This window comes from Sceloporus undulatus, chromosome 5 (genome assembly GCF_019175285.1).
Source record: "Sceloporus undulatus isolate JIND9_A2432 ecotype Alabama chromosome 5, SceUnd_v1.1, whole genome shotgun sequence".
Lineage (NCBI taxonomy): Eukaryota > Metazoa > Chordata > Lepidosauria > Squamata > Phrynosomatidae > Sceloporus > Sceloporus undulatus.
The window spans coordinates 1,626,452-1,648,274 of record NC_056526.1 but is presented as its reverse complement, the minus strand read 5'-3'; the positions used below and the strand labels follow the sequence as shown (position 1 = coordinate 1,648,274).

General features: G+C 44.3%; 1 protein-coding gene across 4 annotated transcripts in view; it reads right to left on the bottom strand.

The window, feature by feature from the left end:
• Positions 1–21,823, bottom strand: part of ARSA (arylsulfatase A) — a 28,807-nt gene that overhangs the window by 6,277 nt on the left and 707 nt on the right. Inside the window, exons 2-8 of one of the 4 annotated variants that reach the window (XM_042470660.1) lie at positions 13,610–13,851; positions 11,521–12,015; positions 8,091–8,331; positions 5,543–5,761; positions 3,118–3,287; positions 2,459–2,583; positions 41–168 (exon numbers count right to left, since the gene is read on the bottom strand). In XM_042470660.1, the coding sequence (XP_042326594.1) occupies positions 41–168; positions 2,459–2,583; positions 3,118–3,287; positions 5,543–5,761; positions 8,091–8,331; positions 11,521–11,789 (1,152 nt within the window). In that variant the 5' untranslated portion in view covers positions 11,790–12,015; positions 13,610–13,851. Of the gene's footprint in view, positions 1–40; positions 169–2,458; positions 2,584–3,117; positions 3,288–5,542; positions 5,762–8,090; positions 8,332–11,520; positions 12,016–13,609; positions 13,852–16,750; positions 16,787–21,176; positions 21,347–21,823 lie in introns of those variants that run through there. The other 3 variants (XM_042470662.1, XM_042470663.1, XM_042470661.1) reach the window with 3 other exon arrangements.

The following is a 21,823-nucleotide window of genomic DNA, read 5'->3' as shown; positions in this document are numbered from 1 at the left end:
CCTGAATCTTTCAGACAAGAAAGCCGACCAGAAGACTCACCTTCCCGCTTCCAAAGAGGACGGGGCTGAGGTCGTATCCGTCCAAAGTCACATTGGGAAGGGGCACGCCAGCCATGGCTGCTAGCGTTGGCAAGATGTCGAGGGTGCTGGCCATCTCATGGGTGACGCCTGGCCTCCGAGAAAAGGGACAAAAGGGTCAGGGAATGAGCATGGGGTAGGGACCCTCCTGCCCCATTTAGCCAAGAGATGTCTGCTACCCCATCCCCCAAATAGGCCCTGTCCAAAGGCAAACCGAAGCCCACCCCACCAACTTAAATGGTTTATTATTTGTCATTTAAAATCCTTCTCTCCAGCCTTCTAATTGAAGATCCCAGGGTGGTCCTAAATGCAATGTCAAACATTTAAAGCAATTTAGAATAGCAAAGGAAATGGAAATAGGCCTAAATCAAATTAAAAATCTGATGTATTTTTTTTAAAGTTCTAAATTAAACAAAGCAATTTAAAGCTAGTTAAAGGAAAGCACATGTAAGAATTTGGATGAAATCAACTGATCCCAAAATATCTAACCAAAAGTCATGATAAGGAAGGCCTCATTCCCACACACCCCCACTGAATATTTCCCCTGCTCTTTAAATTATGTTTAAAGATGTTTAAATTAAGTTTAACATATGTATAAAGAGATCTTTTAGTCAGTTTTTAAAATGTTCTTAATTTATGTATTGGAAATTTCACATATCTGACTCTGCTGCAGAGAAGGAACTGTTGGGCTGCAAGGCAACAGATAAACGCATCAAATAGATCAAATAGGTGAACTTGATGGTCATCTTGGCACACAAGCTCTAAAATGGGCCCCTGTGTGCACACACAGAGAAAAGAACACAAACAGTCCTTTTGGGGAGAACCTGGTGTCCAAACAACATGGAGTAAACCTGACATTACCTGCGTTTTGCATCTGCTATAACCACTAGGAGCTGGGCATGTTGGGACATGTTGAAGGAACTGGGCATGTTCAGCCTGGTGAGGATAAGACTGAGGGGTGACATGACGGCACCCTTTCAATGCCTCAAGGGCTGCCCCAGAGAGGAAGAGGTGGGCCTGTTCTCTGCTGTCCTGGAGGATGGGACCAGGCCTGATGGTTTTAAATTACAAGGGGCTAGATTTCAGCTGGACATTGAAGGGAACGTCTTAATGGCGAGAGCGGTTGGGCAATGGAACCAATTCCCTAGAGAGGTGGCGGGGTCTCCTCCTTTGGACTTCTTCCAGAAGAGGCTGGGAAGCTACCTACTGCTGGCAATGGTTTTGTTGGAGATCATGGACTGTGGGGTGTTAGACCAGATAGTCCATGAGGCCCCGTCCAACTCTGCGATTCCATGTTTCCATGATTAGTTGGAGCAAGTACAGGGAAGGCCAATGAGGCTGAGAAGCAATATGAAGAACAAAACAGATGAGGAGAGGCTGAAGGAGCTTGGCATGTTCAGCTTGGTGAAGAGAAGATGGAGGAGTGACATGATTGCCTCCTTTAAATAGCTCAATAGCTGCCCCAGAGAGGAAGACCAAGTGTAAGGGTTTGCAGTTACAGGAGGGCAGATTTTGATTGTCTCTTAGAAGGAACTTCTTGATGGTGAAAGTGGTTCAGCAGTGGAACCAATTAGTCATTGAATCATAGAGTTGGAATGGCCACAATGGCCATCCAGTCAACCCTTGCTGCCATGCAGGAACTTACAGTCAAAGCATCTCCATTGACAGATGGTGATCCAGCATCTGCTTAAAAACCTCCAAAGAAGGAGAGTCCATCACTCTCCAAGGGAATATATTCCACTGTCCAACAGCTCTGTCAGGATGTTCCTCCTAACATTTAGGTGGAATTTCTTTTCCTGGAGCTTACATCCATTGCTTCATGTCCTCTTCCCTGGAGCAGCAGAAAACAAGTTTGCTCCCTCCTCAATATGCTATTCCTTCAAATATTTAAACGTGGCTATCATGTCCCCTCTTAACCTTCTCTTCTCCAAATGTCCCCAGCTCCCTAAGACTCTCCTCATATGACACAATTTCCAGACCTTTCAGCATTTTGGTCGCCCATCTCTGGGCACACTCCAGAAGAATGAGGGGTGGCATGATTGCTCTCTTTAAATACCTCATTGGCTGCCCAAGAAAGTAGAGGACAAGTTTGTTCTCTGCTGCCCCAGAGGGTAGGACCAGGTCTAATGGTTTAAAGTTACAGGAGGGTGGATTTTGACTGAACATTCAGAAGAATGTCTTGAGAATGAGAGTGTTGGGCAATGGGGCCAGTTGCCTGGAGAGGTGGCGGGGTCTCCTTCTCTGGACATCTAAATAAGAGGCTGGACAGCTACCTGCCGGGGAAGCTTTAGCTAGAGATCCTGCATTGGATTGGAGTTGATGGCCTCTGGGGATCCTTCCATCTCTATGACTCTATGGTTATATAAATGGCCAGACTTACCCGGAGTGATGCGTCCAGGCCAGTAGGCCACAGCCGGCTCCCTCACTCCTCCTTCATAGGTGGTGCCTTTGCCACACTTGAGGATGCCAGAACTGCCGCCCCGGGACATGCGCATGGTCTCAGGGCTGCAAAAAATGAAAGAAGCCAAGTGAGGAACACACATTAAAGCCTATTTTCTCCCTTCACCTTCAGATGACTCTCAGAAACTTTGCATCTGAAGAAGACAAAGCAGCTTAGTACAGTCACCCCTCCTTTTTCGCAGGGGATTCGTTCCAGACCCCCTTGTGAAAATGGAGTTTCGCGTATATTCAAGCCCCATTGGCTTGAATATACTGCACGTGCCCCATTCATTCCCCTCCGTTTGTACCTTGCACATAAGCAAGGGACATGAGTCTGAAGACCACGAGAACGGAGGGAGGACTGTACTTTTAATTGTTTTAACATGTGCTGTTTTTAAGTGCTTTTATCTTTTTGTTGTTGTTGGGTGTCTTTAAGTCACTTCCAACCTATGGCAATCCTAAGAGATGTGGTGGCTTCAAACAGAGGCTGGACAGCCATACTTTGATTGTGAGTTCCTGCATGGCAGAAGGGGGTTGGACTGGATGGCCCTTGGGGTCTCTTCCAACTCTACGATTCTATGAGATCACATTCATACTCACCCGTTGTCAGCAGTGAAGAAGACCAAGGTATTCTTCTGCACCCCATTGACCTGCAAGGCTTGCAAGAGGTGCCCCACCGACCCATCGAATTCAAGGAGAGCGTCTCCAAAAGGCCCCCGGGGCGACTGACCAGTGTACTCTTGGCTTGCAAACTGGGGGTAGTGCGTATGCTGGAGAAAAAAAGGACACATTACCTGTCAACAAGTCTTGCAAAAAAGTCATTATAAATCAATGTGATGCCCCCAAATCTGTTACAAATCTGAATATTTACAAACTTTGGAAGCAACAAATTTATTCCTGCAAGTAATGCATCAGCCGTGTAATAATAAACAAAAGCTTTCTTGGACCACATCTTCACTGCAGAAATAATAATAATAATAACAACAACAACAACAACTGTTTATTTATACTGCTTTTCCACACGATCAATGTGGTTTACATCACAAGGTTACGACCAAAGTCATAGTACAGCAAAAGGCAATTAAAAATACGATACTTTTACAATACGATAAAAGCAGGTCAGTAAAATTATCTAAAAACATACAATTAGTTAAAACAGAATTATATACAGATAGGTAAATCAGATTGGGATGTGAATTCACTAAAGAGAGTCGGCAGGATGAGCTTGTTGAAAGAGGTAGGTTTTTAATGCCTTTTTGAAGGCTTCCAATGAGCCGCTAAGGCGGATCTCTTCCGGGAGGTCATTCCAGAGGGAGGGCGCTATGGCTGAATAAGCCCTTTGATGGGTTGACGCAAGCCTCACCTTGGGGTATTCAAGTAATAGCTTCCCTGTTGTTCTGAGGGTGCGGGGCAGATTATGTGGGGAGCAGTGCTCCCTCAAGTAACTCGGACCCAAGCCATGTAGGGCTTTAAAGGTAACGACCAATACTTTGTCTTGCGCCCGGAAGCTAATAGGCAGCCAGTGGAGAGATTTTAATATCGGTGTTATATGGTCCGATCTTCGGGTGCCCATGACCAATCTGGCTGCAGCATTCTGAACTAACGGAAGCTTCCGGACCTGATACAAAGGTAGCCCCATGTAGAGCGCATTACAGAAATCCAAACGAGAAATTACCAGCGCATGTACTACTGTTTCAAGGTCCTTTCGATCCCGACAGGGGCGCAGTTGGCGTATCAGCCGAAGCTGGTACCAAGCACTCCTGGCCATCGCATCCACTTGAGATGATAATTGTAGAGATGAGTCCAGGAGTACTCCCAAACTGCGAACTTTGTCCTTTAGGGGAAGTGTAACCCCATTCAGGACAGGATGACAAACTTCCCTACCTGGGTTCAAAGGACCTATCATGAGTACCTCTGTTTTCTCTGGATTCAGCTTGAGTTTGTTTTCCCTCATCCAGCCCATTACTGACCCCAGGCAGGCGTCCAGAGGAGAGATGCCTTCCTTAGTCACTGTATCAGTTGGAGACATGGAGAGATAGATCTGGGTGTCATCAGCGTACTGATAACACCAAGCTCCATGCTTCCGGATGATCTCTCCCAGCAGCTTCATGTAAATGTTAAATAGCATGGGGGACAGAATGTCGCCTTGAGGGACGCCCGATGTTAACTCTCTTTTACGAGAGCTGCTGTTCCCCAGCCTCACCATTTGGAATCTCCCCGAGATATAGGACCGGAACCACTGGAGCACAGTGCCTCCGATACCCAAATCTCCCAGGCGTTCTAGAAGGATACCATGGTCAATGGTATCGAAGGCTGCTTAATGCAGTTTGACACCGCTTTAATTGCCATGGGTCAATGCTATGGAATTCTGGAATCTGTAAGTTTTTTTTTAGGTATTTAGCCTTCTCTGCCAGAGAGATCTGGTGCCACAACAAACTACAAATCCCAGGATTCCATAGGATAGAGCCATGGCAGTAAAGCGGTGTCAAACACCATTATTTCTGTATTGCAGACGAAGCCCTAGTAACAAGTGTTTAAAGAAATCACATTTGCAAAGTAACATTAAGAAGTGGGAATTGAGTTACTTTATCAGTGTTAAGCGATAATGTCTTTTTGAGATTGTTTTGGAGGTCATTTTTTAAAGTGCATTTCAGAGGTATTGACACAGATTCCCCCCCCCCCCAATCTTATGCTTTCCACCAATCTATTCTAACCCTTTTTCTTAAGTAGCCAGACACGCAAGTGATATTTTTACTCTTCTTTTGCCTGTACAATTTCGAACATCTTTGGCCGATGAAGAAGCCTGCGAAGCATCGAAACCCTGGTCAGCTAATAAAAGTATCACATTTTTATAGATTCTGGATTCTGTTTTGCTGCATGGACAAAACATTTACCCCTGAATATGTTTCCCAGACATGCAGGGAGTTACTTTTCAAACACATGAATGAGTGACAGCAATGCTCAATGCCCATGCGCAGAGCCCCCCCCCCACACACACCTTGGGCAGCCCCTACCCAGGACCTACGTGGGAAGCATAATACAGCAGGAAGGGCTGGTTGCGCCGCGCACAGTCAGCAATGAAGTCCCGGGCAAAGGCATTGTAGCGGGGCTGGAGGCGAGGGAAGGAGAGCGGCTGCTCAACTATAGTCTGGTTCCAAATCAGGGGGACGGTGACCACTCCTTGGTCGCAGGTCCCAAAGCATCGTGTGTCTGGAGGGAAGCAGGTCAGGTTCTGGCACGGTCCCTGCAGCAGAAGGAAGGGGAAGACAGCCCCAGGAAGGAAGAAGGGAAGAAGGAGAACAATGGCAGAAGTGACAAAAGCACCAGGAGGCAAAGGAGAACCAAGTGTGACAAGTCAAATAAACCGAAAATGGTATATTTACAAGAATGAAGATGTTATGGATTAGACCAGTGATGGTGAACCTTTTACAGACTGAGTGCCCAAACTGCAACCCAGACCCCACTTATTTATTGCAAAGTGCCACGTCTCTCTGGCTTTCTAGTAAGAAACTCTGGCAAACTCTGTGCTAGGGCACCAGCATGTGTGCCCACAGAGAGGGCTCTGAGTGCCACCTCTGGCACACGTGCCATAGGTTCGCCATCACTGGATTAGACAATACAATATATGCTGTAACCAACTATGGCTGACCTCCGCATTTGCGGCTTTCACTTTTGCGGATTTTATTATTCACAGATTGGATTAATAGGGATCTCTAGAGTCACTCTGCTGGAAGTTGATCACAGAGTCACACTGAAGGACCTAGAGATTCCTCAAGAAAACATTTCTCTAGGCATCTGTAGGTCCTCCATCATAACTCTATGGTCAACTTCTGGTGGATGTGGATCACAGAATTGTGATGGAGGACCTAGAGATTCCTAGAGAGGGTTAAAAAAATAGACTTTTTTATTTGTAGTTTTCCCACTTTCATGAGAGTCCTGTGCCCCTAAGCCTAGCAAATGTGGAGGGAAGAGTGTATTTACTGCATCATGCAACAAAGAAACAGATTATTTCAAAACAACCATAATATAAGGCATCTTTTCCCTGAAACTTAAAAAATACCATCAAGGAAAGAACCATATTATATTATTATATAATGTAGATTATTATTATTATTCTATCAGATGGTTTAAATGGTATTGTTGGAGTAAATATATGCAATGTATCACCAGTTCATTTTATGCTGCAGCTATCCCTTTTTTCCCATTTCTCATGGAAGGTAAGAAGGCACAATACATGCAAGCGGCGCAAAAAGAAATCCCTTGCCCCAAAGATTCCAGCCACTTGCTACCATAGAAATCCATCTGGTGGTTTCCCCTTTTGCTGCTTTAATAGAGCATAGGAAAGAGACCTTTGTTTGGACTGGAACACCCAGAATCCCCCAGTCTGGCACATGGGACATTTATGCAAAAGCATCTTGTAGGACCTTTGAGACTAACTGAAAAAAAGAACTTGCTAGCATGAGCTTTTGTAGACTTGAGTCTACTCCTTCAGATGCATGTTTGGACTGGAAACAGGCTCAAGTCTATGGAAGCTCATGCTACCAATTTCTTTATTTCAGTTAGTCTCAAAGGTGCAAGATCCTTCTGCATGCTCATTTTCCAGACATTTTCCAATTCTGGGGATTGTAGTTTGTTGTGGCACTAGAGCTTTGCTCATTAAACTACAATTCCCAAAATTCCAGAGCATTGGGCCATGGCAGTCAAAGCAGTGTCAAACCAGATTAATGCTGCAGTGTGGATGCAGGCAGAACCACAGAAGTGGGGGGGGGGGGACCCCAAGGATTGTCTACTGCAACCCTGGCCCTGAAATCAGTGTAGGAATCTACCGCTAAAATGTCCCTCAGTCAAGCATCCAACCCCCCTTTAAAAATCTCCAATAAAATCACATAATCTTAAAGGCTATCTAGTCTAATCTACTTCCGTCCAGGAATACACAACTAATGCACACTTGAAAGATGCCCATCCAACTTCTGTTTCAAGACCTCCAAAGATGGAGAGTCTGCCATCCTCCAAGTCAGTCCATTCCACTGATGAATGGCTCTTATGGTCAAGAGGTTCTTCCTAAAGCTCAGGTGAAATCTCTTCTCTTGTAACTTGAATCCATTGGTTTGTGTACTAGGTTGCTGCCACACTGCAGAATTAATGCAGTTGGACAACGCTTTAACTTTCAACTGTTAAAAATGGAGTTTGCCTCAACATTAATTAATTGCATGAGTGCTGCAGTCTGCACTAATTCTGCAGTTGTGGCTCCATCCTATGGAAACCTGGGGTTTGTAGTTTGTGGTGGCACCAGAACTCTCCGACAGAGAAGGCCAAATATCTCACAAAACTGCAAATACTAGAACTACCACAGCACTGAGCCATGTGGTGTCAAACTGGATTAATTCTGCAGTGGAGATGCAGCTCTGGACTCTGGAGAAGTAGAAAACAAACTGGCTCCATCTTCTCCATGAAATTCTGCATGACCTTCTTCTCTCTTTCTCTCTCCCAGCCAAACATATTAGTACAACATTTCAAATCATCCCCGTCAAAGCCTTCTCTGCATCTGCCTCCCTTTTGGCGCTGTTCCTCACCTGGTCATGGGAGTAAGGCACACCAAAGAAGTGGTCAAACCCTTGGTTTGTGGGCAGGAAGGTGCCATTGGGTCCGAATCCCAGGTGCCACTTGCCCACCACGGCGGTGGCATAGCCCCGGCCCTTCAGCACCTCCGCCACGGTCACTTCAGCCAAAGGAAGGCCTCCTCGGGACCCCGGGTAGAAGACCCCAGGATAGACGCCGGAGCGGGTCTGGAAGCGTCCTGTCAGCAGGGCAGCCCTACAGGGGAGGAAGAGAAGAAGGAGGTTAGACCCAAAGGGATGGCAGCAAACCCAAGAGATGGACCTGGCCAAGCATGCCTGACCCAGAATACAGTGGCAGCTCATGTCTCCCTTGTCAATGAGGCAGCCAACCTCCTCCAGGTCTCGCTCCACAGTAGTTATCCAAGCTGCCAAATCCTAATCCCACAGAATAGGTGCAACGGAGGCTCAACAAGTGAATCTTTACATTTCAGAATTCAAAGGTATAGCTGCGTAAGTCTGTAGAATCAGTATGTAGAGAGATCGTGTAGCACCTTTGAGACTAAGAGAAAGAAAGAAATTGGTAGCAGGAGCTTTCATACATAGAGTCATAGAATAAGAGTTGGAAGAGACCCCAAAAAGGGCCATCCAGTCCAACCCAATTCTGCCATGCAGGAACTCACCATCAAAGCACCCCCAACATATGGCCAGCCAGCCTCTGTTTAAAGACCTCCAAAGGAGGAGACTTCACCACAATCTCTGAGGAAGGAATGTGTTCCACTGTTGAACAGCCCTTACTGTCAAGGAGTTCCTCCGAATATTGAGCTGGGATCTCTTTTCCTGGAGCTTGCATTCATTGTCCTATTCTCTGGAGCATCAGGAGAAAAGCTTGCTCCATCCTCAATGTGACACCCCTTCAAAATACTTAAACAGGGCTATCATATGACCTCTTAACCATCTTTTCTCCAGGCTAAACATCCCCAGCTCTCTAAGTCTACTTCCAAATGAACAGCTCTTACTGCCAGGAAGTTCCTCCTAATGTTGAGCTGGAATCTTTGTTCCTGGAGCTTGCATCCACTGTTCCATGTTCAGTCTCTGGAGCAGCAGAAAACAAGCTTGCTCCATCCTCCTAATGTTGAAGTCGAATCTCCTTTCTTGGTTGCAAGGAATGCTGTTACCTTCCCACTGAAGTGGTACCTATTTATCTACTTCCATTTTTGCTTCCTCTCAAACTGCTAGGTTGGCAGAAGCTGGGCCGTGACAGGAGCTCACCCCATCATGCGGCACTTGGCCCTCAAACTGCCGAACTGCCTTCCGATCATCTTCCGATCTTCCGATCATCAGAACTAGTGTCTTAACCACTAAGCCACCGCATCCCCTGGAGACCAGGGTTCAAATCCTCGCTCAGCCATGGAAACCCATTGGGCAAGTCACACTCTCTCAGCCTCAGAGGATGGCAAAGGCAATCTCCCTCTGAATAAATATTATCAAGAAAACCCTATATATGGTCGCCTTAGTGGGGGGGGGGGGGGCATAAGTCAGAAGCAACTCGAAGACACACAACGACAACAGCAAAACTACATGGACTCTGTTTTAAGATGTTAAAGAACTGCAATATGTTACTTGTTCTGTCTGTTTTATATTGTTTGTTTTTGGTATGACATTTTATAGGGCGGGTGTCTTGTGTTTTAATGGCCTGTAAAGCACAAAGTACAGAGGTCACCATGAGTCAGAAACAACTTGAAAGCACACAACAACAACAACAACAACAACAACAACAACAACAACACACTGTACATGGGGATGCCTTTGGAAACTGTTCGGAAACTTCAGCGGGTGCCAAACATGGCGGCCGTAATGCTGGCCAAGGCCAGTTATAGGTGCATATGAGTCCCTAGTTAGCTTCAAAGGTGACCAGTTTGTTTCTGGGCACAATCCAAAGCAATGGTCATAACCAATAAAGTGCTAAAGCAATAAAGCTTAGGTCCAGACCATCTGAAACGCCATTTCTCTCCATACAAAACTACCAGGGTCCTAAGATCTACCTGAGAAGGCTGTCTCTCAGTCCTGCCACCATCTCACTTGGTGAGAACACAAGAGATAGCCTTTTTATTTAGATGTGTGTTTTTATTTAGATGCGTGTTGTACAGTTGGTCCTCCACATTTGTGGCTTTGAGTTCTGTGAATCTGATTATTTGTGCATTTGATCAATATGTCCTCCCTAAGAATCTCTAGGTTCTCCAGCGCAACTCTGCCAGAAGTTGACCATAGAGTTGCGCTGAAGAACCTAGAAGTTCCTAGAGAAAAGACTTCTCTAGGCATTTGTGGATCCTCCACGATGATTCTATGATCAACCATAAAGATGCAGTGGAAGACCCAGAAATTCCTAGAGAGGTGTTCTCTTAGACTTGAAAGAATAGTAGTTTTTTATTTGCGGTTTTTCCACATTCACGGGGGTCCTTCAGCCCTGACCACAGCGAATGTGGAGGGAGCGCTGTATTCACTTTAACTTTTGTATGGCTTTTAAATGATTTTACATTGTTTTTAAAAATCTTATTGCAAATGCTTCTGACTTCTTATTTCTAAAAGCTGCCTTGGGTCCCACTCTGGGAGAAAGGAAGCATATAAACAAATTAAATAAATAAGCAAACATTTATATTTTCATGTTTGGCTGAAAGTACGGCGAATTTCTGGCCACTTCCACCATTATGGGGCAAACCACCATAAACCACCTGCACTTTGCAAAATGGTGGCATGTGCAATGATTCCTCCTTAGAAATCTTATTTTGTGGTCCTGCATGCAGCTACATGCTTCTGTGTGCATTTATGTATCTCTTTTATGTGTACATATATCCATCTGTCAACACACATATTCACACACACACACACACACACACACACACACACACAGAGCCATATGCCGTGCCTTCCAAAATGTTTCCAAGTCAGCGTAGTAAAATTCCTTTATCAGATCTTGGCCCAAAATGAGCAGCCAAGAGCCGAAAAGACTGAACCTGTCCTACGGATGGTTCCAAGTCATTCTTGTTCCTCTGTACTCATTATGTGGTTTACAGAACATTAACACACAAGAAACCCACCCTATAAAATGTCACAACGGTGAGCCTAAGAGGCAAAGCTTTCATGGGGTTTTCCTCCTGGAAAAAGGATGAAATGTAGGACATGTCCTGAAAAGGAAGATGTCTGGCTCCCCTGGATGGAGGACATTTTGGAATTCCTCCTGGACAGAAGGTTGAAATGCAGGGTATATCCTGGAAAAGGAGGACATCTGGTCCCCCTGGATGGAGGACGTTTTAGAATTCATCCAGGACAAAGGCTTGAAATGTAGGGCATGTCTGGGGAAAGGAGGATGTCTGGTCACCCTGAATTTGGGAGAAAGGTGGCATATAAAATAAATCAATAGACCAATCGATCAATAAGAAAGGCGTACCGTGACGGACTGCAAACTGGGCTGCTGCTGTAGAAGTCAGTGAAGCGAAGGCCACTGGCAGCCATCTTGTCCAGGTTCGGCGTGGCGGAGGTCGGATGGCCATAACTGGCCAGATCCCCAAAGCCCAGGTCATCCGCAAAAATCAGGACAAAGTTGGGGGGCTGGTTGGCCGAACCCACTGAAGAGAGGAGAAGGAGAAAGAGGGCAGAAGGTCCCAGGGAAGGCATGGCCAAGGGGTCCCCCTGACCTCTGGCAAATGGGCACAGCATGGGGATGCTCAGGACAAAAGAGGCCCCATGGGGCGCCAGAGGAGGAAGACCTCAACCCAAATGCAGAGATCATGCAGCAGATGCAAAGTCCCAGCCTTGAGCAACCTTTGCCGTGTTGGAACAGCAGGATCCGGGCCTCAGCACCGAGAGAGTCAGGATCTTGTGGAGCTCAGCGCAAGCAAGCCAAGTCGCCTGGAGAGCAGCTCAAGCTTTGGAGAAGAAAGCCCTGCAGAGAAGAGAAGCAGGCCAGGATAAGGATCCAAGGAACAAAGCGCTAAAGACACAGAGACCAACGCTTTGCAAAGGACACTGAATCCACGATGGAGGTCTTGGGGCCCTTTGGATGTGGCTGGGCTGCAAACCAAAATACCCTGCAGAAATAATCCAGTTGATCATCCTTTAACTGCCCTGGCTGAATGCTAGGCAATTCTGGGAACTGTAGCTTTGGGAGACATTAGCCTTTCCTATCAGAGAGCTCTGGTGCCACGACAAACTACAGATCCCAAGATTTCCCAGCACTGAGCCAAAGCAGTTAAAGCGGTGTGCAACTGGATTACTTCTGCAGTGTGTTTTGGCCATATATCTTCCAGCAGAAGGTGAGGAAAGCTGGCAGTGGCAATCTAGAAGTATCTACAGGATCACATCATCATCATCATCATCATCATCATCATCATCGCCGATACTGTTATCTTCATCATCATATTTATTTCTGTCCCACCTTTCCCCAAAATCAGGATGCAAGGGGACCTGCAAATTAGAATAGAATTCCCTAAATTTTTATTATGGTCGTAGACCTTCACAAAAGTAATTTTAAAATTTATTTATGGGATTGATATCCCACCCTTCTCCCAAAATGGGATGATAGTGTCATTATAAATGATGACAGTATAATCAAAGGCATGCAAAAGATCAACACTGGTCAAAACACACTGCAGAACCAATCCAGTTTGAAACCGCTTTAACTGCCCTGGCTCAGTGCTAGGGAATTGTAGTTTCTTGTGGCACCAGGGCTCTCTGACAGAGGAGGCTAAATATCTCACAAAACTATAATTCCCAGAATCCCCTAGCATTGAGCCAGGGCAGTTAAAGCAGTCTCAAACTGTATTATTTCTGTAGTGTGTTTTGGTGCACTGAAATAGAGTCAAATTTTTAACAGCATTAAAACAATTTAAAGTATACACTAAAAAAGAGGCCGTTACAACAGCAACAACAACAAAAGTGTGTTACAACAGCACACCAGTCTTGCAGAAGGAGCTCCCTTTTGAGTCCTAAAAGCTTGAAAGCTGAATAAGAAGCCTTTGCTTGCTGATGGAAGGAGAGTAAGGAAGGGCCACTTGGAGCTCTGTAGGGAGAGAAATCCAAGATTTGGGGCACCCATAAGAAGGCCCTTCCTTGCTTTCCCACCCTGGACTTTACTCCTAACTTTACACTCACTGACTCACATAGTAGTTGTGTAATGCCACCTCATGAGTCAATTGCAACCCTGCAAAACTGTATGTGCTTGAGGTATGGATAAACGTGTGTGATGCAAACCCATGTTCAATGCAAACCGATGCACGATGCACATCCACTGGCCCAGACCCTGAGATTTTAGAGGCAAAACCTTAGGTCAGAGACAAGCCTTTGTGATGTCAAAAGGTTCCTGGTGATGCCATTAGCCATGCATTGCCCACAGCTGCACAGTTTATGCCATTCAAACAAAAAACACCAGCTCCAACACACACACACACACACACACACACACACACACACACACATCGCATGCACACACCTCAAGGCAGCACTCTCTCCCTGAGATTCCTCCCCTTTGCCCTGAATACCTGAAAAACCTTCAAAATGTCAGAGATGAAACCTGGGATCTGTGGCCAAGCAACATTGGAGACTGGTCAAGACGGCAAACGTTACGAACGAGGAAGAACAAGGCAGAAAGGAGAGGCTGCAGCAGCTTGCTTTTGCCTGAGTCTCCTGGGAAGGGAAAGCTTCAGCCTCTTCCTCTCCAATGCATTAATTGGTTGCAAACGACTTTTGCCCTTTGAGTTCAGTTTGTAGCATTTGAAGGAAGCTGAGGACCAAGGAGAGAGAAAGTGGGACACTTGAGAAGCAGCTGAGAAAGTGGGATGGATGGATGGATGGATGGCAGGGGATTGCATAGGGCTGGTCCTGCCAAACTGGGACAGACGGAGGATATGCGGTATGCAACTGGAGACACTCGAACAAACAGCAGACAGGGACTGACTTCCTAGTTTTTGGTGGGTTTTTGGGGCTATGTGGCCATGTTTTGGAAGAGTTCCATCCTTAAGGAATAAACCTTTCTAGAACATGGCCACATAGCTCAAAAAACCCACAAAAGCCTGTAAAAAGGGTTAAACTGTTCAGCCGTTCATTATTATCCATTCCAAGCAGGTGCATTTTGGGGTCTAAATTCTCTTTGCAATTTGAGATCTTAGTGACCAAGGTCTGTATTCGTCTCCAGTGTCGTCTAGAACAGCGGTTCTCAACCTTCCTAATGCTGCGCCCCTTTAATACAGTTCCTCATGTGACCCCAATCATAAAATTGCGGTGTCTCGGTTCCTAAGGCCGTTGGAAACATGTGTTTTCCTATTATTATTCTTGTTGTTGTTGTTATTACAAGTTTACATTCCACAGATCAACATTATGTTAGGCATAGCTCAAATATATAAATGCAGTAACAAAAATTGTGTGTGTATATACATATGCATATATATATATGTGTGTGTGTGTGTATAAAGATAAAATTAAACTGTTTTTCCTTCCATTTTCCGTCCTCCGGCTCATTGACTAGTCATTGATTTTGCATTATTTCCCTTCCTAGCAACTTCCTTCTTTTGTCGTCTGTCAAAGTCTGAAATGTCTGCCTTTGGAGAGATATCCTTGTTTCTTCTAAAAGGAGTCTTCTCCGTTCTCTAATTTCTCTAATTCAATGTTTTTTAAAAAAGTTTTGTTCCATAATATTATATAAGAATTCATATATTTTCTCTTATTGAATCCTTTCCTGTATAGTTATGTATTATTTGTATGTATTATGATACTATTTCTTAGATTGTATGCCATGGGCAGGATTACTCTTATCTATCTTATTGTTTGCATGGACAGCGCTGTGCAAATCTGCAGCGCTATACAAATAAAGCATCATCATCATCATCATCATCTAACATATGGAGTAAAAAAATGAATTCTGAAAAGCATTCTTGTAAATACAGCAAATGGGGTATAGTTTTCCCCCCGATGCACAGGTATTAAGCATAAATCCGGGAAAATCATATCTACATCCCATATTAAATATATTCATTATCCTTAGTCACTTATGTCATTCTTTATTAACTCACAACATTTCCTTTCTCCCATTTCCATTCTTATAAATCTGTAATTCAAGATAAGTGTTAATTTGTCCATCTCTCTCGTATCCTGAATTTTTTTCAATCCAAATCTCTATGAGAGGAGGCTCTTTCTTTCCTTTTTCCATGGCTTTGCCATCAGGATCCTTGCGCCTGTGAACAGATACAGTATAAGATCGCTCTCCAACATTTTCTTTCATCCTCTGTTTTTAGTATACTGTATAAGCAAATATAGTTTGGGAGAAAAAGAGTATTGAATCTCTAGGATCATGGCCTCATTGCCCGAAAAACCCACAAAAAACTATGGATGCCGGCTGTGAAACCTTCAATGTCACATTCACCCACCGTCAAAAAGTCCCCCAAAACTGCGCCATGAGCCATGTTGCCTATTCACAACCCAGATGTAAGGTAACTTTTTTAAAGCAGAAACCTTCTTAAAATCCTTTATTTAGAGCAGAAATCTGCATTTCCAGAGCAGAAATCGTCCTTTTTGCGTCTGTGCAGAACAACGTTTTCTGCGCAGAAGATGCAAAAACGGGCAAAAACGACTCATGGGTTTCTCCAAGCAGAACAGGTTTCCCAACAGCCAAGAGTCTTGTCCGCACAACAGTCTCCTTATCTGGGGCTCCCAGCACTTGCCCTTTGCAGCTACGCTTCACATATTTTTTAATATTAGGGGTTTTGGTGGGGTTTTCAGGGCTCTGTGGCCATTTCTGGAAGAGTTTATTCCAGACGTTTCACCTGCATCTGTGGCTGGCATCTTCAGAGAAGGCTGGCATGGAAGAGAGTGGGGTGTGTGTGTGTGTGTATATATATACATACATACACACACACACACACACACACACACTGTGTGACCCTAGGTAGGAAGGAATAATTTCCATGTTATATGTATATTATATCTGTATATTGATGATGATAGAATCCTAGAGTTGGAAGAGACCCCAAGAAGGGCCCTGATCCAGTCCAACTCTTATTCTGCCATGCAAGAAATCCCAATCAAAGCATCCCCATTGACAGATGGCCATCCAGCCTCTGCTTAAAGACCTCCAAGGAAGGAGACTCCACTACACTCCTAGGAAGGAGTGTCTTTCACTGTCGAACAGCCCTTACTCTCAGGAGGTTCCTCCTAATGTTGAGCTGGAATCTCTTTTCCTGGAGCTTGCATCCATTGCTCCATTGCTTCCTATTCTCTGGAGCAGCATAAAACAAGCTTGCTCCCTCCTCAGTGTGACATCCCTTCAAAAGCTTAAAGAGGGCTATCATATCACCCCTTAACTGTCTCTTTTCTAGTATTGTTCTGCTGTTGATTTGTTGTTGTTATATTTGTGAATATTCTTTCCGCCTTCAGCTTTTTATGGCCGTCTGTCGTCACAAGAGTCTTGTGGACATTTCTGCTCGCAACTCCCCGACATTTAAGGTGACTTTCCCTGTTTATCGGACGGTGCTTTGAACTCGGTTCAAGGACCGCAATCAAACAGCAATTCATCAGAAATGAAGAAGAAACGCCTAAACAAACCAACGAAGGAAGGCTGCAGCGATACCTGGACCATGAAATATCTTCAGACGATGCAAATTGGCCAAAATGCATAAAAGTATACATACCAAATGTCGGAAGTGCTCTGAAGAACTGGATACCTTTTGCCATCTCCTGTAAATGTGCCAAATGATATCAGAGACAAATAATAAAAACTTAAATTGTAAAGAGAATTTAGACCCCAAAATGCACCTCCTTGGAACGGCTGATCCTGAAAGCTGAGCAAGAAAACATGGCAAACTGTTATTTTATATGACAACAACGCACAAATCCTTTACGTGGAAAAGGGATGACTGCCCAAGCACAAAAGAAAGGCTGTTAAAACTATACCATTATATGGAAATAGATAAACTGAATCCCTGTATTGGGGAAAAGTCAGGATACATAAAAATAATAATAGGAAAGTCATGGGAGAGTTGCGGAAGACACTGGGAGCCATTAATAGCTCTTTGGCAAAAGGAATGGGGAGAAATGCTATCCTTAGTTTGACGTGACTTTTGGAACTTGTGGGGTGAACAATTCAGATATTATTGGGTCAACAAATAAAGTCAAGGCATGAAGATAAAATGTTTGTATGAAGAAGTGAAGCGTTTGCTCTAGCAGACAAAAAATAAAGGGTCCAGGAAATCTGCATTGTATTTGCCTCTGTTTTTATGGGGTTATGCCAAGGTATGTGCGGATGTAAGAATTTGCATTGTGCTATGTATGGCCTTACTTCGTTTTCTGAAAACGCACCAAGTGCAGGTGGGTACCTTTTAGCACACCTGGCGGAACGGTAAGCTGGCAACGAAAGACTGGAAAGCAATCCATGGGGTTGTTATAGGAATCTTATAATGCAACATGAGGATAGATCCAAGACTTTATTTACTAAGCATGCGTGAGAATGCGGAGGAAGGACAAAAATATGGTAAACTGCTATTCTATATTACAACGAGTGCAAGGATTGTTTATGCCAGTAAACGGAAAGCTTCAGAATGTCCAAAGGACTTAAGCCAATGGACTTAACAGAAACGGACAAACTGACCTGTCCTATAAGAGGACAAGATTGGGAAGAATATGAAGGAACCTGGGAACCCTTGTATCGATATGTAAGTAAGAAGGGATTGACGGATGAGAAAGAGGCATCTTACCAGAGCATAGATAGGTTAAAGGATGTAAATACGTGTAAATACATTAAGTTGAGATGTCTCCTGTAACCTGAAGAAAGGTAGGAATGGCTGGCATCAGCAAAAAGTTATGGCTTTGTTGGAGTTTGGGAAGTTCTGTTATATAGATATGCATTGTACAAATAACAAAAAAAACACAGTATAGACACACCTTACAAAGAGATGTTATTGTTGTTGTTGTCAATGTATGATATGTGTTAGATATGTCTGTAAGGCATGTCTATACTGTGTTTTTTCAGTTAGGTACTTTTGTTATTTGTACGTTGTGTATGTGTGTCTATGTTAAGGTGAGTGTTACTCATTGCTTTTTAGTATAATAAACTTTTCATAACAATGATCTTTTTAAAATTTATGAGTCCGAAGTAACTAAGAATAAATCGACATAAATTAGGAATTGTCAAAAGGATAGCTTTGTTTTATCTCCTTTAGATTAAGAAAACCAATGGAAGTCTGGGATGGATTAATATACAAAGTGTAAGTAATATCAAGAATATAATACTAAGCAATATCAGTGATATTAAGAATTTTGCATTAGAAGTAAGGTATGAAATGTATTTGTCTAAATGTAAATTGATTATTTGATGGAATAAAATAAAAGAATACTCATTTTTTAAAAAGCCCCAAGCGCCGGTTGCAAACTCTCAGAGCTCCTCGGCTTCTTCTTCAGGCAAAGATATGAAAAGCCATGCAGGAGAATTAAAATGATGATGCTGAGAATCACAGATGGACATTTTGTCTCAGGTGTAACTTCTGTGGTCAGTTCCGATGGCCTTAAGGGATCTCGATGAGGCGGAGGCCAAATGGGGACAAGGTACAAGAGCCATAAAATCCAAGCAGCAGAAGGCAGTAAGTCCAGGCAAGTCAACTCCGCTACAACAGGGAAAAAGTAACTTCCCTTGAGGACCAGGCTGTTTGTGTCCCAGGTAAGGCTGCCTTCCCCTTTCCTAGGCAGAGAACACTGCAAGAGCCTGGTTTTAACTCAACTATGTTTGATCTCACTTTCTATTATATTTCACTGTATTTATTCTATGTGATTTTATATACCATATACTCAACTCAACTATAAGTCGACTTCATGTATAAGTCGAGGGCAAGTTTTAAGGGCAAAATTATGGATTTGGATGTGTCCCTTGGATAAGTTGAGGGTAAAACTTAGGGACACACCAAAAAGAATCTAGATGATGAAGTAAAGGAAAACAATGCCAAAGAACCTACAAAATTATGGCAGACATAACTGTTTTGGCTTAAAAGGCTGGATGGAAGAGAGAGTAGCGGGAGCTCAGTGCTTCCAGGACAGATTGCCCTCTTGCCTTTCGTAATAAGGTGGTTCCAGTCTTAATCAGCGTTAAAGGAGAGGATTTACACTGACCCACGCAGAAGGCGACCTAGGGTTTTGGGGTCAATTTTTGACCAAAATTTCTAGACTTATACATGAGTATATATAGTATATAGAGGTTTTAATGGTCAGAATTTGATAATAACAATTTTAAAGGCTCTCTCCGTGAGCCGCTTTGGGTCCCTCTGGGGAAAAAGGTAGATATCAATGAAATAAATTACATCAAATTACATTTCTCAAAAAGCCTCTATCCTGTTGCATTTGGAAAGTCTTTGTACTGTGGCATATGAAGAAAGGGTTAGCTGTTGTATAGGTAAAACGTGCAAAACAGAGTCCAAACAAAAGAGTTTTGTCTTAGTAGAAACCTATAAAGTCCCAGTCCCTTGGCCTCCTCTTCTTTGGGATTGCAATAGGATACCCAGGTCTTGGGCAGGACAAGTACTGATTATTTGATGGCTGGATTTATATCCGGCCTTTGTCCCAGACTGGGATCCAAGGCGTCCTTTTGCACTCACCAACACAGTTGTGCAAGGTGTGCTCTTGTTGTGCGCTTCATCATGCAACCGAGTCAGGCCTGGACTTGGCACTCCTCAGGGATCAAGCAAGCTGGCACCCAAAAATTTCGGACACGGCCACTTCTTGGCCATCAAGAGTGACCCGGCTGCTGTGGGCCAGTTGGGCAAATGCCGCTTGCAAGTCTGCAGCATCCATTTAGCCTCATGGAGCAGAGCACAAGGGACAGTCATACCTATAAGCAGAAAGGCTACTGACATGAATTATGGGACTTGTGGGGTGCATAATTCATACCCATAAGTATGAAATAGGGCCATGCCATGGGCATCTCTAGGGACAGTTGACCAGATGTCATAACTGCAAAGGAGGACAAGGCTCTGTAAAATGTAGGACATTCAAGGAAAAAACATCAGACGTTCCAAAGTCACAGCTAAAAACACTCACTTCAGTGGATGGATTTTATTTGTGTTGTGCGCTACAAATGCTTTTTACAGTTTTAACGATGGGTTTTAACCTTTTAATATTAATAATGTTTAATTTTATTTAACTTTTGTAATTCACGCTTTTACTTCTGCCTTTATAAATTATTCTGTCTTTTTGCATTGCTGTAACCTGCCTTGAATCCCATTCTGGGAGAAAGGCGGAATACAAATCCTAGAAATAGATAAATATATAAATACAGTAGGCCCTCCGTTTTCATGGAGGATCCCTTCCGGACCCCCTGCGGAAATATAGACTCTCCTATATCCAAGCCTCATAGGCTTGAATGGGCCACATGCCCACAAGCGCATGCAGGACGCACCCATTGAAAATAACGGAGATTGCCCCCTGTGGATATTCAAGTCCATTCAAGGCATGCTCCATCTTGTCCACATCATTTTGGAACTGTTTTGTCCAGAACTGGACACAGGATTATTCCAGATGAGGCCTGACCAAAGCAGAACAAAGTGAAACTATTCTTTCCCTCGATCTAGACGCTATACATCTATCGATGCAGCCTAGAATTGCATTGGCCTTTTTAGCTGCCGCAGCACACTGTTGACTCATGTTCAATGTTCCGGTTTGTGACTGTGAAATCATAGAAACTTTGAGCTGGAGGAGACGCCAAGGGCCATCCAGTCCAGCCCCCCTTCTGCCCCACAGCAAGACACCATCCAAGTGCTCTCTGTGACAGATGGCCACCCAGCCATCATCATTATTATTACTATTATTATTATCTTACATAGGGACTCTGTGGGAGGAAATGCACACCCTTCCTTGAGCCTGGCCTACCTTGCCAGGTTGTTGTGTCCCTAAATAAGTGCAGAGGAGGGGAAGGTCAGGCCCTGTGTGTGCATGACTCCTGGGCTTCCCTGGAGGAAAGGTGTGGGTGTGAGGAACACTGCAAAGCTGCATGTTGTGCGCTGCTGCCTCTTGGCATGTTGGCAAAGTTCATGCACAGAGAGTTATGGTGGCATAAATGTGAGGCACTGCCCTTACCTTTGATCCTCCTTGCAATTAAAGTAACGGAGTCTCTTTTCCTTGTTTCTGCCTCCACCGGGAGCAGGTCTTGTGCAAGACTGAGGCCTCTCCATCGCTCAGCACCGTTCAGTGAGTGGGTTCTTCTAAAGGACTGAGCCTTCCTCTCCGAACCCTCCTGGCTCTTAGATCTTTTGGGGAGGCCTTTCTCTCAGTCCCACCACCTTCCCAGAAGAAGAGTGTCTAGATCGAGGGAAGTCATAGTGCCACTCTGTTCTGCTTTGGTCAGGCCTCACCTGGAATAAGGCTGTGTCCAGTTCTGGGCCTCACAATTTAAAAAGGACATTGAGAAACTGGAGCCTTGTGTCCAGAGGAGAGCAACCAAAATGCTGAAGGGTCTGGAAACCATGAAGCCCTAGGAGGAAGGACTTAGGGAGCTGGGGATGTTTAGCCTGGAGAAGAGAAGGTTAAGAGGGGATATGATGGCCCTACTTAAGTATTTGAAGGGATGTCATACTGAGGAGGGAGCAAGCTTGTTTTCTGCTGCTCCAGGGAATAAGACCCAATGGAGCAATGGATGCAAGCTGCAGGAAAAGAGATTCCAGCTCAACATTAGGAGGAACCTCCTGAGAGTCAGGGCTGCTTGACAGTGGAACAGACTCCTTCCT